The following is an 18,480-nucleotide window of genomic DNA, read 5'->3' as shown; positions in this document are numbered from 1 at the left end:
AGAGAGAGAGACAGAGAGAGAAAGAGAGAGAAAGAGACAGAGACAGACACAGAGAGAGACAGAAACGGAGAGAGAGAGAGAGAGAGAGAGAGAGAGAGAGAGAGAGAGAGAGAGAGAGAGAGAGAGAGAGAGAGAGGAGGGAAGGAAGAGGGAGAGGGAAAAGGAGAAACTAGGAGAGGAAAAGTTCCATGAATGAATGAAAAAACATGAAGTGCTTACTATGTGTCAAGTACAAAGTTAAGTGCTAGGGATACAAGTACAAAAGCAAAGTAAGTCCCTATCTTCAAGAATTTTATACTTTCTAAAAGGAGAGACAATATATACGGCAGTGACAGCCAAGGAAGGATATCTTTATTTGGAAAATTACAGGGGTGGTGAGTGAAACCTCAGGAAAGGGGACTGTTAGACCCTTTCTAGGATGAATGACAGCTTTCCTAGGCCCATGCAAGATTTTTGGTGAAGCTGACCTGGTGGGTTTGTAAGGGCAGGCAGGACTTACCTCTCATCTCACTCTAATGCTGATAATGTTCTTTATCTTCTCTTGGAGATGATTGACCTGGGGCTGCTGCTTCATCCTGGCTCTTATTTCCGAGACCTCTGGAACATTCTGGACTTCATTGTGGTCAGTGGGGCCCTGGTGGCTTTTGCCTTCTCGTAAGTCACTTTTCTCCCCCATCCCCGGTTTCCTGGTTCAGAGTGAAGGGCAAAGGGAGCAGAATGGGGCAGGGAGACATTGGCCCCTGAACTCTCTGTGGAGGGAGAGGACGGCAAAGACTTGAAGGACTGAGGGTTAGATCTAAACTGACAGACTGAATTTCAAGCCTGAGCCCTCCTGCTTGGGAGGGAACCCTTGGGCATGTGTGAGACCAAAGTGGTCATTTCCCCTGGGGTAACAGAGCTCCACTTTGGGAAGTGTGCTTGGTGCTGGGGAGGAGAGGATTCGAGGCAGGTGGGAAGTGGCTATTCTAGGGTCACACAGTTAAGAAGTGTTTGAGGCTGGACCTTGGCTCTTTTTGACTCCAGACCAGATATTGTGCCATCTAGCTGCCTTTATATTTATAGAAGGGTAGACAGGCTAATTTAAGTTAATTAAGTTATACTTAAGTGATTTATTCTGTCACACATGTACAGTAAATGATAAAGTGAAATTTGAACCCAGGTCCTCTGGCTTCAAAGCCACTGTGCTTCCTCAATTATTCTCTTTAAGTGGAAAGACTTTTCTACCTCATTATTTTTGCTCTCCCTGTTCCCTAGGCCTAGAGTTCTCCCTCTCCTAGTTTTAATTCCATCCAGCCTGGTGTAGAGGACTGAATTCTGAGCTTGCCTTTAGGAGGCAAATCCTGCCTTAGACACTTACTAGTTGTGTAACTCTGGGTTAGTCACTTAATTACTCTCTGCCTTGGCTCACTCAACTGTAAAATAAAGGAGTGGTGTTGCAGGTCTCTCTGATCCCTTTCAGTTCTAATTCTTTGTTCTATATTCCTGGATCAAGGCATAATTCACATGCTTCCTCCTCCATAAAGTTTTTCCAGCTGAAAATGATTTTCCCCTCCTCTACTCCTGGGACATTTTGTGTCTCTTTTGTGGGTGTTTTGATATCCTACCTTTTATTGCTGTTCTCTGAGTAAATCCCTATCTTGTTTCTTCCGCTAGATTGTAAGCTTCCTGAGGACAGGACAGGGTGATGTCCTGCATCTCTGGCAGCCTTGCAGGACAGGGCCTTGCACACAGTAGGAATTTCATGAATGTTTATTGAATTGGATGGAATTTAATTGAATCATCATTCTAATCCTAATGCTTGTTTCTGTAGTCAGTAGTCAGAGCCCAACAAGGAATTCAATTCAGTTTAATTAAACAAAAAATTATGAAGTGCCTACTATATTCAGGGTATTTTGTTCTGTTTTAGGGATACAAAGATGGCAAATAACACAGTGCCTACTCTCAGGAAGTTTACAGTCTGCTAGGGGAAATAGAGACCTAAATAAATATGCTACAAAGCAGAATGGGGTAGGGACAAAAGAGAGAGACCAATGAATGTAAAATAATGTATGCCTATGATGTGTGTATATTGGGGAGGATGGAGATTACTTTCAACTGGGGACTTCTGGGAAGATTCATCTGGGCCTTAATAGAAGAAAAGAATGGAAAGAAATGAACTGGGGGAAGAAGAGGAAAGAGAACATATTTCAGGCACACAAAGAGGCAAGAAAAATGCAACAAACAGATAAGATTCCAATTTGGCTGGAATATAGATTCTATGATGGGGGTTAGTGTGAAATGAAACTTGAAAAATGGGTTGAAGTCAAATTATGGAGGTCCTTAAATAGCAGGCCATGGAGTCTGTCTCTGACTTTATGGATAATACGGAGCCAGAGAAGGTTTTGGGGGGGAAGTGACATGGCCAAACTGTGCATTAAGAAAATTATTCTGGCAGGATGTGTTGCCAGGTGGATTAGAGAGGGGAGTGATTGAAAGCAGGGAAACCAGATAGAAGGCTTTTATATTATAATCCTGGCTAGAGAAGATGAGGGCCTGAATTGAATGGTGGCTATTTGAGGTGAAAGGAGAAAATGGATATGATTGATGGTATGGAAGTAGAATTGATGGAATTTAGCAACCCAATGGCCTTGGGGGATGGGGGAAGAGAAGGAATTAGTTAATGGCCCCATCTTTAGTTCATAGATTTGAATCTGGAAAGGAACCTTGGAGGGAATCTGTCTAATCAAAACCCCTCATTTTACAGATGAGGATACTGAGTCTTAGAGAGTTTAAGTGATTTTCCAAGACTAAACATTGGTAATAAATGTCACAGGTGGTATTTGAACCAATGACTGTAGTTTTGGTCGTCTTGAATTTGAGATACCAGGTGATGTCCAGCAGTTAACTGGAGATGCATGGCAACATAGAATAGAGATTCATAGCAAGAGAGGGACACCCCCAAGAGCCACTTAGGAAGTTCTTTTGATCTTTCTGAAGGTAAGGACCCTGCACCTCATTTTCTAGCTCTCCTTTGCTTTTCTGAGACTAAGTCCACATCCTGCTGGAATCAGCCTTCCACTGTCTCTGTTCCCTGCAGTTTGTAAAGTTCAGTAGGATTAGTCTCCTTCCCATCCCAGTGATGGCTGGGTCTAAAGCTAGTCAAGGATAAAAACAATTATCAAGTAAAAACCTTTGTTGTGCAGAATCATTCATGAAACAAATTTAGTTGTGACCAATTTAACTACAGGTCATTGGCTGAGGTTTGTTTGGAGAAATTTCTGCTCTCCTCTAGTAACTGGTGATTAAATTGGCTCCTCTATGATATCTGTATATATTGTCAGCCTGTCCTGATGCTTCAGGCTATGTGTGTGTTCCCATAGCCATTTCTTCGCTTATTCCCCACATGGATGTTCTCAGGCATTTTCCCTGATATCTGTGTGCTTCGACACAGTCCTGTTGTTTTGTTGTGTCTAATTCTTTGTGATCCATGTGGGTTTTTCTTGACAGACATACTGGAGTGGTTTCCTTCTCCAGTTCATTTGACAGATGAGAAACTGAGGTAAATGGGTTTAAGTGCTTTGCCCAGGATCACACAGTTAATAATTCTGAGGGCAGATTGGAACTCAGGAGATGTATCTTCCAGACTCTAGGCCTGATGTTCTTTTCACTATGGAGCCACCTAGCTACCACTAACTGAAGCCCTCAATTTATTTTAATTCAATAAACATCTATTAAGTACCTGCTAGGTGCCAGATACTATGCTAGTACTGGGGATAACAAAGGGAAGAAATGGAACAGTTCTTGACCTTGGTGGCTGATATTCTATTCAATATTCTAAATATAAAATACAGAAGACAAAAACTAGAACTGTGATTTCATAGATAGGGGGAGTTCCCAAATGAGAAAATTCTATCAATGTTGGTTGGCACTTTCTCTGCAATGTGTTGGCATAGTAATAGCAAGTTTCATACCTCATGGAGAAGTAGCTAGGGTCACACAGGCAGTGTATGGCAGAGGGTGAGACTCAAACCCAGATTTCTCTGGCTCCAGGGTCTGCTTCCTATCCATTATTCCATATTGCCTATGTAAGAAAAATAAAGCCAAAGTAATTTTAGATGGTGGAGGAAAGGGGGAAGGGAATACGAGGGTAGGAAGAACCAGGAAAAGCCTTGTGTGGGAGATAGCACTTGAGCTTAGCCTTGAAGGAAACTAGGGATTCCAAAAGGCAGAGAAGTGAGGAGGTAAAGCAGCCCAGGAGTGGGAGATGGCAAGTCACATATAGGGATGATCCAGTAGGCCCGTTTGACTGATAAATGGAATGTGTAGGGGTATAGTGTGAAATCAGTCTGGAAAGCTAGGTCAGAGCTGACTGCTCTTCCTTTGAAGCTAACACTGGAAAGCTTTTTTGGAGTATTAGTCTGCAGAATAACTTGTGCCATCTGGGACAACCGAAGAAGGGATGAGAGCAATGCTTTCTCTGAGGCCTTCCTTAGGGATAAGTTTCTGTTTGCCTCCGTGGAGCACAGTACCCATTTTTTAGCAAATAAAGCAAAAAGAGTCTGCAGCAAGATGCTTTTCACCAGTTTCCTAATTTCCTCTTTTTGCATTTTGCCAATTGCACTTCTAAAGGAGTTGTTTTGTTCAGTGTATTTTTTCTCCTCATTTTTCTCAATTTATTTTAGAAGGTATATATATACATATATATATATATATATAATCAGTGTTTTTTAGGGAGTTGTTTTCTTCAGCTTCTGTGCTTCCTTTCTCAAACTATTGACTTCCCCCATCGCAAAAAGTTCTCATAATTCTCCTGCTTAGCTCTCATTTCTTTTTCCCATTTTTTCTCCTATCTCTCTTTTAAGATCCTTTTCGAGCTCTTCCATAGGAGTCTTTTGAGTTTGAGTCTTGCATTTTGCCATTGCTGTCCTCTTCTGAGTTTGTGTTCTGATCTTCCCTGCCATAGAAAATAGCTTTCTATGGTCCGTGCTCTTTTTATTTTTTTCCTCATTTTAAAAAGTTGAGCTCTGCTCCTAGGACATAGGGGAGATTGTCCCAAGCTTTTTCTTTTTTTTTTTTTAATAAGAGGACAGGGGTCCCTCAGTGATTTTCCATTGCACTGGGGACCTGGGAGTGCTACAGGCTTTCCTACTTCACTGGGTTGGCTTGGCCTAATCTTACCAATTATGCTGGGGTTCAGAGGCTGACAATTTGTCTTTTGTGATTATGTTGGAAATCTCATAGCTGGTTTGCTGATCTACTGGCCCTCTGAACCAGGTCAGAATAGCCAACACTGCTATACTTTGGCTAAGAATCTCCTTAGATTCCCTATACTGGATCATAGTCCCTCTGCCCAATTCAGACAGACCTTTCCTGAAGTCCTTCCAAGATATATTAAGTTGGAAAATTATTACACCTAGAATGTTAGTGGGTTCTGTCATTACAAAATCCATGCAATAGGTTTGATCTGATGATTTTAAGGGAAGCTGGGAGAGCTCATGCAATGTTCTGTCTTCTCTTTGCCATTTTGTCTCCACCCCCCCCCCCTGCCTTTCCTAATTTCTTAGGAGCTGGAGAAATAGCATTGTACTGACCAGAACTCCAGAAGTTGGTTAATGACCACTGTAGAAAGTCAGCTTATTTCAGATCTATGAACATGCAGATTGCCTCCACTGTGTACAATCCCATGGAGTTACTGGAAAAGTCTCTCAGGCCAATTATTTGGGGTAGTCTTGTGGAGTCATCAAACTTTGAATAAGTTTAGCTATTTGAAACATTCCCAATATATGTGTAGCTTATTTAGAAATTATAAACACATAGTATTACACTAATAATTATGTATATTATAAAACATAAAAATTGGAATTAAAAGTGGATGAAATAAAAATGAAATCTTATTTTATCTTAAAGGTTAGATTGGTACATATAGGAAAATCACTTTGGTGGCTTGATGGAGGATGGATCGGAGAGGGAAGAGACTTGAGGCTAGGTAATGGAGCAATCAGGAGGCTATTGCAATAGTCTTAGAGAAAGGTGATGAGAGTCTGAACCAATTGTAACTGTGTAATAGAGATTAGAGGACAGATTTGAGAGATGTTGTGGATGTAGGAAGGAAATTTGTCAGTTGATTGGTTATGTGGGTAAAGGGGAATTAGGAATAGAGGATAAGATTTCAAGCCTTGGTGTCTGGAATGATGTTGATACCTTTGATATAACTAGGAAAATTTGGGGGGAGGGGAAGATAATGCAATGAGATCTGTCAAATAGACCCATGGCTGCTCCTCTTGCACAATTCATTTTGTCCTGTCGAAAAACAATAAAAAAACAACAACAAACAAATCTGACAAAGTGATGGTGGTTGGGGGATGGGTCTTCTTCATTGGCCACTACCCTGGAATGTAAAGTTTGCTTGCTGAGAGGTCCCTGGCACACACATGAAGTGGTTCAAGGGACGGGATGTGGGGACCCTGGGCTCCTGGGGAGAGAGGATTTAGCCTGCACAGCTGCTGGGGAAGGTGCCTATGGCTGCAAGAGGAGGTGAGTGTAGGAGCAATGGGAAAGATGGATGAGGGTGGTGTGGTCATCTTGGACCCAGTGACGTCTGCTGCAGGGAGGGTGGAATGTATCTACTCCTGCCTTCTAACTGCTTGGTCAGCACCCCTTGGGAGGCAGGGCCTTCTCTTTAGAAACCGGCAGAGTTTTCAAAGCCCAGTTAATCACTTTTCTGCTTGTTATTTTGGTGTATTTAGACACAGACAACGATGTGTATTTGGAAAAAAGGGGTTGGGGAAGCAATGCTTTGCCAATTTCTCCAAATAAGGCTGGGCATTTCTACCTTTGATAGATTCCTGTCTCCTTTGCCCCAGTTGAAGATGCTGGGATGAAGTAGAGCTGAGTGTGCTGTCTGTTTTGATGTTTCCTTTTGAGATTTTGTGAATTGGGTTGAGGGATCTATAAAATGTGTGTATGTGTGTGTGTCTGTAAAGCGTGTGTGTGTGTGTGTGTGTGTGTGTGTGTGTGTGTGTGTGTGTGTGTGTATGTGTGTGCGTAAAATGTGTGTGTGTCTGTAAAATGTGTGTGTGTGTCTTGAGTATGAGAGAAAAAGAATTTACATTCACAGATGACTTCACTTGTTAATTTTTCTGTCTATGTCACTGACTCTTCATTCTTTCTTTGTCTTCCTGTTGCTGGACTCTCTGTAGGAGCTTTATGGGGTAATGCGTTCTTGCTGTCTCTGTGCCGTACTAATAATGCCTGTGCACTATTCCACACCCTTAGCAAACCACACCCTAGGCAACATGGCTGTAATCCATGTTATACTCATTCCATTGGCTTTGGAATCAATTGAATTCCACTGCTCTTCATCTTTAGGCAATCTCCTTCCATCCACTTGTCATCTGTCTAATAACATCAGCATGCTTCCCAGAACCCATGCCTAACTAGCAGTTTCTAACTGTGTTCCCACATAATGTTTTGGTCAGCAGCAGCCCTAAGGGCGGCTTGTGATTCACAGTCCTGTAGTTAGGAGAACCCCTGAATTCATAGCCTTTTGGTAGGAGAACACCAGGATTCAAAGACAGGAAAATCCTGGGATTCACAGTTTTATGGAGAATGGATTCACAGCTTTTTAGGCTGGTAGAGTAGTCCCAGCCCAAATAATCTACCTTCCTAAGGATCATCAGTTGTAATTCCTTGTGGCAGGAGGTACCTGAGGGCTGAAATTTGATATTATCTTTATCTATACAGTGTAAGATGATTTAGAGGCTCAAACATTCCTGAGTCAGCAGTTAGTAATCAAAAAAGTATAGTTACTTAACAGTGAATTCCGGATACTGACTTACAGGAGTAGGGCTTGGGAACCTTAATCCACCACACAGGTTATAAGGAAAGTGTCTGAATCCCTAATATTCATCCAAGTGACATAGTTATACAAAGAAACTATAAGTGCTGTCATGAATCAGGACTTTTTCTTGTACCTACTTCAGGACAGAGGGGGAAACAGTTGGCTGTTGAAAGCATAAGTGCTTACAACCCTGTTCCCCTTAAATAACTTTTGGTGTGGCAATACAGCAATTATCAGAATAAGAGACAAAATAGGATTCCCTAGATTTTAGCATTCCCCAGAAAGAGAAGGGAGAAGTTTCAGCACCTTTTTTCCTATTTCATTTCCATTTAGACTATGCCCAGAATATCCAACTTTTATTAGGAGATAATAATCATAGAATTTCAGAGTTGAATTTCAAAGATCATCTAATCCAGTAATTCTTTTTTAAAAAAATTTTTAAAGCTTTTTATTTTCAAAATATATGTATAGATAGTTTTTAACATTCACTCTTGAAAAATCTTGTGCTTCATGTTTTTTCTCACTCCCTTCCAATATGTCAAATATGTGCAATTTTTCTATACACATTCCACACTTATGCTGCATAAGAAAAATTATATCAAAAAAGGAAAAATGAGAATGGAAACAAAAAGCTGGCAAACAATAACAAAAAAGTGAAACTACTATGTTGCGATCCACACGCAGTCCCCCAGTCCTCTCTCTGGGTGCAGATGCTCTATCACAAGTCTGTTGGAACGGGCCTGAATCACCTCGCTGTTGAAAAGAATCACGTCCGTCAGAACTGATCTTCACATAATCTCGTTGTTGCTATATACAATGTTCTCTTGGTTCTACTTGCTTCACTCAGCATCACTCCCGTTGATAGTTTCTTACAGAACAACAATATAACATAACATTCATATACCATGATTTATTCAGCCATTCCCCAATTGATGGGCATCTACTCAGTTTCCAATTCTATGCCACTACAAAAAGGCTGCTACTAATATTTTTGCAGTATAATCCAGGAATTCTTAACTTTTTTGTGTCCTGGACTCCTTTGGCAGCCTGATAAGATATAAGGATCCTTTCTCAAAATAATGCTTTTAAATACATTAAATAAAGTATATGGAATTACAAAGTAAACCAATCACATTGGAATATTGCTACCAAAACATTTTTAAGACAAGTTAATGGACCCCAGATTAAGAAATCCCAACTAGTTCAACTTGTACCTGAAAGTAAGTCCTCTTAAAAATGTCCCTAAGAGTTGTTCATTTAGCATCCAATTGAAAACCTTGAGGGAAGACAGATCCACTTCCTCCAAGGCAGCTACTTCTGGCCATCTGGGAAAAGTAGAATGTGTCCAAACCTTCTTCCATGTGACAGCTTTTCAAACACTTCAGAATATTCAACATGTCACCCTCTTCCTCATCCCCACTCCCTGCAAGTTTTCTCTCCCTAACCTAAATATCCCCAGGTCCTTTACTTCATCCTTTTATGGCATGGTATCCAGTTTTCTTCCCATCTTGTTTGTCCTTCTCTGGTTGTACACCAGTGGTTTTCTTAAAATATGGTGCCCCAAACTGAACACTCCCCAAGTGTGATCTGATCAGGACACAGTATGATGGGACTGTCACCTACTTTAGACTGGGCATTATGTTTTAAGACAGTATCAGCTACTTTTTAAACTTTTTAAAATAATAATTTTATTTTTCCAAATAAAACAACATTCATTTTTGTAAAATTTTGTGTTTTAAATTTTTCTCCCTCCCTCTCTCCCTTACCTTCCCCCTCCCCAAGACAATAACCAATCTGATATAGGCTAAACATGTGCAATTCTTTTAAATATATTTCCATATTTCTCATGTTGTTCAAGAGAAATCAGACCAAAAAGAAAAAAAAACACACAAGAAAGAAAAAAAAACAGACAAAAAGGTGAAAATACCGTGATTTGATCTACATTTTCTCCATATTACTCTGTAGATTTGATCAGAATTTTCCATCCCAAATCTATTGGAATTCCTTGAATCACTGCATTGTTGAAAAGAATCAAGTCTATCCCAGTTGATCATCACATAATCTTGTTTTTCCTGTGTACAATGTTCTCCTGGTTCTTCTTACTTTATTCAGCATCAGTTCACGTAAGTCTTTCTAGGATTTTCTGAAGTTAGCCTGCTCATCATTTCTTATAGAACTATAATATTCCATTACCTTCATATACCATAACTTATTCAAGGATACCCATTAATGGGTATCCCTTCAATTTCCAATTCCTTACTACTACAAAAAGTTACTACAAACATTTTTGCATATATATATATTTTTTTCTTTGTTATTATCTCTTTAGGATACAGACCTAATAGTAAGACTGTTGTAACAAAGAGTATGCACAGTTTTATAGCCCTTTGTGCATAATTCCATATTGCTCTCCAGAATGGTTGGATCATTTCACAACTCTATCAACAATGTATTAGTGTTTCAGTTTCCCGATATCATCTCCAATACTTATTATATTTTTTTCTATCATCTTAGTCAATCCGAGAGGTATGAGGTGGTACCTCAGTTATCTTAATTTGCATTTCTCTAATTAGTAGTGATTTAGAACATTTTTCATGTGACTAGAAATGGCTTTAATTTCCTCATCTGAAAGTCGTTCATATCCTTTGACCATTTATCAGTTGAGGAATAACTTGATACTATAAACTTTTATTAGGCTCACATGGATGGCTCCCTAAAATGTCTGGATCTGTTTTCCATTTTCCATCTTTATGTTTTCCATTTTGTAAAATTGTAAAGTTGATTTTTTGAACCCAGTTGAAGAATTTTTCCCTATCAAATTTATTAAATTTGACCCATAATGCTAGCCAGCTGAGATTTTGGGAGGGATTCTGACTGTTAGCTATTGCTTCTAGCTTCATGACATCTACAGATTTGACAAGTATGCCTTATATGTATTCAAGCCATTGGGAAAAAAATGTCGAACAGTGTAGGGCCAAGGACACATCCCTGAGGCATTCTGCCAGATAACTACCTCCAAAGTGACATTGAACCATTAATAACAATCACTTGGTCCTATCATTCAGCCTGTCTGAATCGACCTACCTGCACAACCATTTAGCCTGCATCTCTCTATCTTATCTACAAGCACAGCATGAGAAATTTTGCCTCATGCTTTGCTGAAACCTAGATAAAACTATGTTTTCAACATTCCTCCACTCTACTAGTTTAGTTACCTTGTCAAAGAAGAAAATGTGATTAGTTCAGCAGGACCTCTTGTTGATGAGGACATACTTATTACCATTCCACAAACTATTCCTTTAATCATAGGTTCAATAATTTTGCCAGAAATCAAAAGTCAAGATCACAAGCCTATAGTTTGCCTCTCTTTTCTTTTTTAAATTGAACTACTATTTGTCCTTCATTCTTCATTAATTTTCACTGAATCCCTGACTGTGGCTTAGTAATGATATCTGTCTGTTCTTTCAGTATCCTAGGATATAATTTTTCTGTGCCTGGTGATTCAACTCATGAAACCAGCAAGCAGTTCTCTTACCGACACCCCATCGATAATGAATTTCACCTTAGTCTTAATGATTTTTATTCCATCTTTCTCAATCCAAAGATCAGAGTCCTTGGAAAACAGAAACTAGATAAGATTTAAATAGTCCTGCCTTTGTACTATTGTTTGCTGCCATTGTCCTATTTACTATGAAACAACAGTCTTATCCTGTGTTTGATCTTCCTCCCCTAGGATATTATCTTCTGTGAAATGCTGGTTCTTTTTATTGATATTCTTCAAGAAGAATTCCACTGGAGTTTAGATTCACTGAATATCTCTCATCTTATCTTAAACCTAGTAGGGGACTTTTTTTTTTACCAGCTTAGCATTCATTAGTGATTCTTCTTTCCCCTTGAGTTTCCTGAAGGTAGACTGGAGACCCATGCAGATCCAAAGGCCTCCCCAATTTGGACCATGACCTCTTTCTGATTCTTTTGGTGCTTTCAGACAGACTTTCTTGATATTTGTACCTTGTAATACTGGGTGTTTATTTCCATTAGTTGTTTCCATTCCCAACCACATTCTTAATCTTCTTTCTTGGCCATATGAACTTGGGGTTTCTGTGTCTTCAGAACACATGAGAACTAATTTTGACGTATGAGTCTGTGTTTTCTTAGAACAAAACCACTCCACCTTCCGTGTACACCGTTTGTGATGGCATTCTGGAATAGCCAGAATCACAAAGCCTAGTAGGGTCTTTTCCTGAGTTAACTAATAATCTTTATATATTAATTTAGGGTTTTTAAAGCACTTTGTCAATATGATCTCAATCTATCCTATCTTTTAAACATATTTCCATATTTGTCACATTGTGCAAGAAAAATCAGACCAAAAGAAAACACACACACACACACACACACACACACACACACACACACACACACAAGAAAGAAAAAAAAACAGACCAAAATGTCTTACCTTTAAGTAAAAGATAAGGGTCAGAGGCAGGATTTGAACTCAGTTCTTCCTAGCTCCAGGGCCAGTATTTTACCCACTGCATTCACCCAACTGCCTCTGCCTACCCAGAGGCTAAACTCAGGGCCTAAAGAAAACAGGGCTTGGAACTTAGTCTTGGGAGTCTGTTTCCTCAGTACTACAACTGGAAGGCATTGGTGAAACTAAAAAGAGAATTTTAACTTATCAGCTACCTCAGGAACCCAGTCTGCCTCATAAGACTCCTTGGAAAGCTACAGACCCATTTACTTTTACTCTCCCCTCCAAAGAGGTGGGTCTTTAACAGGTTCATCAGCCCTAAGAAGTAGTGTGGACAAGAGCAGAATTCTGTCCTTCCTCTTCTTCTCCTGGCTTCCTCTATATTTTCTTCCTTTTCCCTTCCTTTTGCTTTGCTACTTCCATTTCTTCTTCCCTTTCTTTCTCGTCCTCTTCCCTTCCTTCTCCATCTCTCTTTTCCTTCTTTTCCTTTTCTCTTCCTTTTCAACATTCCCCATTCCCCTTTCTTCTTTCTTCTGTTTCCATTTCTATGCTTCCCTCTGTCCTTATAGTATAAGTAAAGCATCGTGGGAGGTCTTGGGACTGTTTCCCATAGATCCAAGATGCTAAACCTCACAGTCCTTGGGGAGGGAACCCAACAACTTTCATTTTCTATTGGTTCTGACATCATCTGCACTTAGTATTGAGCTCCTGTGTGTGGTCTGTAGCTGTTTCCCCTCATACACCCCCTACCAGGACAACATCTGCATGCACTGAATGGGAAATGCAATTTCAGCCATGTAACAGTTTCCTTGTTACATGGCTTAGCATGGCTGATCATAGGAAGTTGATCAGGTTGAGGATATGTTCCTCTTCCATGAAGATGGAAACCTTATTCTGCCTAAACCAAAGTTTACTGCTTCTTTCTCCCCATGAGGTTCTGAGCTGGTTATTTCCTCACTCTTATAACAGAAGGGGATATATGGCTATCAATCTGTCAGACATTTAGAGCTATGTTTCCTTCTTGGTGAAGGAGATCTCCAATCTGGATTGTCCTTGAGGAGGGATTTCTTTGCCCTTCTCCTGCTCCTTCTCCTCATCCTTTTCCTCCCCCAGATATGAAGTTCGCTCTTCTCTGTGTAACCAGACTCTTCCTTATACCTGCCTTCATGTGTCTGTGAGAAATTTCCAGGAAAGAGAAGAGATGCTGATGTGTCCGTGGACTGCAGTATAGGGACAAAGTTTGGGCAGTTAATGTTTCTATGGCTGAAATTGAGCCTCTCAGTCCTGCATAGCAGCGGGCTGGGGTGTACAGAATGAATTCTGCCCAAAGCCTGCAGTGGTGCACGTGGGTACAATGGGGTGGAGAGGGGGGTTCTTGAGAGCCAAACACAAGCCAAATTCTTCCCTCCCTGTTTTCTTTTCTCTGTGGCTTTTCCCTTTCTAGAGGAAAAGGGAAAGACATCAGCACAATCAAGTCACTGCGAGTACTCCGAGTCCTGAGACCTCTGAAGACCATCAAACGTTTGCCAAAACTAAAGGTTGGCTCCTGAAGGAATTAGGGCCCTAAAGGGATGGTTCTTGGAGAGGGGGACTGATTGCTGTGGTCTCTTGTTTTATATCTAAAGTGAAAGAAGGGAGGGAGAGGCTCTGATCTCTGAAGCAAAGGGGAAGGGGGGAGTTGGATTTATTTTGATCACCTCCAGAGAGAAAGGGATGGCCCAGAGCATCTAGAAAGGGGAAGATGAGTCCTTCCATAGGAGGGACTTTGTCCAACATATTTAGGTAAAATTGAATTCTTTGAGTTACTAACTCCAAATCTTCTCTGAACATTTCACAAACATGTGTCATTCAATGTTCTTCAACACAGCCCAGGGAGCACAGAGCATCGGTCAGTGAGTAGCTAAAGGAAGGTGGAAGAGCCAGTCCTTCTTCTTTCCACCTCAAGGCCTGCACTCATGGGCCTAGTTGGAAAGCTTTCTGTCTCAGAATAAGCGGGGAGTCAGGAGTCCCAAAGAGGCCTGCTTCTTGGTTAGATCTTGGCAAATAAGAAGCTCTGTCCCATCCTAGTCCTGCTTCTTGCTAATGCCCAACTAGGCCCAATGAAGAAATAGGTGCTGTTAAGAGTCATCAGGCACTACTTTTTTGGCTAGAATTAGACAAACTATTTTCAGGATCTTTTGGAATTCTGCTCTCTTGTGATGATAATTTTCATTATATATAGTTTAAAGTTTTATAAAGTACTCTCTTTGTAACAACTCTGTAAGGGTAGATAGTACAAGTATTATTCCCATTTTACAGATCAGGATACTGAGGCCCAAAGATATGAAATGACTTTACCAAGATGACACAGCTAGTAATTATTAGAGTTAGGATTTGAACCCAGGTTTTCTGAAGTGCAGTGCTCTTTGAATATCAGGTCTTCTTTATATTAGGTGGTAGGGAATAGGTCATCTATGCCCTATAGTTTATATCCTCTCTATACTTTTGATAGGCTGAGTTTACAGAAATAAATTCTCTCTCAACATTGTGCCCACAATTGGGTGATTATACCAGGACCTCTGAATATCTGAGGAGGACTTAGCTTATGGAAACCATTTGCCCAAGAGCCTTGAGTAGGAGATACTGCTTGGCAAGCTGCAAAGACCTTGATTTGGCCAGAAGATAGATTGTACTAGAGAAAAGCAGGTGCCCCTGCAGAGGATTAAAGAATGAGAATTCAAAGGGACTTTAGGCATCATCTAGTACAACACTCTCACCGAACAGATGAGGCAGCCAAGGCCCAGGACAGTGAAATGGTTTGCCCGGATCACATGGATAGTCAGTGACAAAAGTAGGATTTTTTGGCTTCAGCTTTTTTCTCCCATACCATACCTCTCTCTGTGAGGGGGGCACCTGACTTCTCAGTGTAACCTGCCATCAGATGGTCAAGGTGGAAAAGGCCTTGAATTCAAACCTAGTCTGGTGGAAACAAGATGTGAGATTGCCCTCTAGAAACTCCCAGCTTAAGAAGTTTCTGATTTCTTTCCAATCCCAGAATAACAGGGAGAGGAGAGCAGCCCTGAGCTCAACCCCAGTTTGTTAGCAGCTGGCAAGCCTGAGGCATCCTTCTCTTCCTCTGCCCCATAAACACCCAAAGTGAACAAGTCCCCCACCTTAGTAGTAGTTTTGATTTTAATTTTTCTCTTTCTCTTGCTCTTTGTCATCCCACATTTATCCTCATTTACCCACAATTCTTTCTATAGGCTGAGCTTGGCCTCTGCCCATACAAACCCTTCTTCATCACTGTTACAGATGTGCTCATTTGCCCCATATCCCAACTCCCACATTCACCCTTCCAGAGACCCTGCTCAGCCCCCTCCCATACCCCCTGCTCTGCCCTCTCTCATGCTTCTCTCTCCACAGGCTGTGTTTGACTGTGTGGTAAATTCCTTGAAGAATGTCCTCAATATCCTCATTGTCTACATGCTCTTCATGTTCATCTTTGCCGTCATTGCTGTGCAGCTCTTCAAAGGAAAATTCTTCTATTGCACAGATGAATCCAAAGAGTTGCAGAGGGATTGCAGGTAAACTGAGTCACAGCCAGGGCTATCATTTCATTAAGTCCTCCATAGATCAAAGATTTCCAAGGGCCACCAACCCAGGGATCTCGAGGGAGCTCTAAAGGGCAGCCAGGGATTGGCAGATGTGGTTTAAGTTTTGGATTTAGTCTAATCTGTGAGGAGGAGACTCTCGGTCTGAGAGACTACTTTAGTTAAGGCATTATTGTTGTTCAGGCATTTAAGCTGTGTCCAACTCTTCATGATTCAACGGACCTCTGTCCATGGGCTTCTCTTGACAAAGACACTGGAGTGGTTTGCCATTTCCTTCTCCAGTGGCAAACAGGGCAAGTCATTTGTCCAGGCTCACACAGCTAGGAAGTTTCTGAGACTAGCTTTGAACTCAGTTCTTCCTGTTCCCAAGCCCAATACTCTATCCACTATACGGCCTTGCTGCTCCATAGATAAGACAGTAAATGCTTAACAACCAGTAATCCCAACGTAGCAACACTACCTAGCAACAAATCATATTTCTCTACTCCTTTAAGATTTACAATGTACTTTGTGCCAGAATTCCTCATGTTGCGATGGTCCTGTGAGACTCGTCATCATCATCAGAGCTCACATTTATCATATACCTCTTTGCAAATGCTTTACATATATTATCTCATCATCCAACTTCTATAGGAACTCTGGGAGATAGGAGCTGTAATTATTACCATTTTACAGATGAAGAAAATAAGGCAAATGGAAATTAAATGGTTTGCCCAGGACCGCATGAAAGGCAAGTATCTCAGGCAGGCTTTAAACTCAGTTCTGCCTGACTTCAAGCCTAGTGTTTTATCCGATATACTACTTAGCAGCCTAGGCAGTAGTGGAAGTCCCATTGTCCCTATTTTACAGATGAAGCTGACCCTCAAAGGAATCAAGTCCACCCCTGACAGAGTGGTTCAGCTTCTTCCCATCTCATATAGCCCTTCTCAAAAAATCATTAACAGGGGCAGCTAGATGGCGCAGTGGATAGAATACCAGCCTTGAATTCAGAAGGACCCGAGTTCAAATCTGGTCTCAGACACTTAATACTTCCTAGCTGTGATCCTGGGCAAGTCACTTAACCCCAGCCTCAGGGCGGGGGAAAATCATTAACTAGACCAAGTCAATACTTCTCAGTAACCAGACATAGTAACATTGCTTAGGGATAATCAGTAGCCAAACATGGTTACATTACATAGTAACAGGCATTAAAATGTACTCCTGTAAGGCCATTTGGCCTATTGATTTAGAGGAAATGAAGGTGGAGATGGGGGGGGGCAGGGTGAAAATCTACCCAGATGTAAATCTGGAGAGAAAATAAAAAGGCCTATTGAGGCCCATCCAAGAAAGCTTGTCTTCTCATGATGACGCTAATCCTGAAATGTATCCTTACTTTATTCCCTGAAACTGACAGAGATAGAGAGTTGATCATCAAATGAAAGACAGAAAAACAGAGAGAGGGAAGAAAGAGATAGATAGAGAGACAGAGGCAGAGAGAAAAAGAAACAGAGAGGAGGATAAAAAGGAGGAGGAAGAGGAAATGGAGGAAGAAGAAGAAAAAGAAGAAAGAGGAGGAGGAGGAAGAGGAAAAGGAGAAGAAGAAGGAAGAAGAAAAGGAGGAGGAGGAAGAAGAAAAGGAGGAGGAAGAGGAAAAGGAGGAGGAGAAGGAGGAAGAAAAGGAGGAGGAGGAAGAAGAAAAGAAGGAGGAGGAAGAAGAAAAGGAGGAGGAGGAGAAGGCGAAGAAGAAGAAGAAGAAGAAGGCGAAGAAGAAGAAGGCGAAGAAGAAGAAGGCGAAGAAGGCGAAGAAGAAGAAGGCGAAGAAGAAGAAGGCGAAGAAGGCGAAGAAGGCGAAGAAGGCGAAGAAGAAGGCGAAGAAGAAGGCGAAGAAGAAGAAGAAGGCGAAGAAGAAGAAGAAGGCGAAGAAGAAGAAGAAGAAGAAGAAGAAGAAGAAGAAGGCGAAGAAGAAGAAGAAGAAGAAGAAGGCGAAGAAGAAGAAGAAGAAGAAGGCGAAGAAGAAGAAGAAGGCGAAGAAGAAGAAGAAGAAGAAGGCGAAGAAGAAGAAGAAGAAGGCGAAGAAGAAGAAGAAGAAGAAGAAGGCGAAGAAGAAGAAGGCGAAGAAGAAGAAGAAGAAGAAGAAGGCGAAGAAGAAGAAGAAGAAGGCGAAGAAGAAGAAGAAGAAGAAGAAGGCGAAGAAGAAGAAGAAGAAGAAGAAGAAGAAGAAGAAGAAGAAGAAGAAGAAGAAGGCGAAGAAGAAGAAGAAGAAGAAGAAGAAGAAGAAGAAGAAGAAGAAGAAGAAGAAGAAGAAGAAGAAGAAGAAGAAGGCGAAGAAGAAGAAGAAGAAGGCGAAGAAGAAGAAGAAGAAGGCGAAGAAGAAGAAGAAGAAGAAGAAGAGATTTTTGGCATATTTTGTTTCTAGGTAAAAAAGGTACTTTTCTGTTCAATCAACAAAGAATGAAATACTGACTTAGCTACAATTTGAGGTTGATAAAAGTTTAGGTTTTATATACATACACACATATACACATACATATACATAGTCCCTATATTCATGATGCTTATATCTTAGTAGGAGAGAAAGCATAAATACAGACATCTTGAAGTATTCAATTCTTTCCTTC

General features: G+C 40.9%; 1 protein-coding gene across 4 annotated transcripts in view; it reads left to right on the top strand.

Moving 5' to 3' along the window:
* Nucleotides 1-18,480, top strand: part of CACNA1B (calcium voltage-gated channel subunit alpha1 B) — a 250,476-nt gene that overhangs the window by 158,106 nt on the left and 73,890 nt on the right. For all 4 annotated transcript variants that reach the window (XM_074288959.1, XM_074288960.1, XM_074288958.1 and 1 more), the window contains 3 exons: nt 548-654; nt 13,738-13,831; nt 15,696-15,856. In XM_074288959.1, the coding sequence (XP_074145060.1) occupies nt 548-654; nt 13,738-13,831; nt 15,696-15,856 (362 nt within the window). The remainder of the gene's footprint in view (nt 1-547; nt 655-13,737; nt 13,832-15,695; nt 15,857-18,480) is intronic.

This window comes from Sminthopsis crassicaudata, chromosome 2 (assembly GCF_048593235.1).
Source record: "Sminthopsis crassicaudata isolate SCR6 chromosome 2, ASM4859323v1, whole genome shotgun sequence".
NCBI classification, from domain to species: Eukaryota; Metazoa; Chordata; class Mammalia; order Dasyuromorphia; family Dasyuridae; genus Sminthopsis; species Sminthopsis crassicaudata.
Note: the sequence above shows the minus strand (reverse complement) of the source record. Positions and strands in the feature narration are given on the sequence as shown.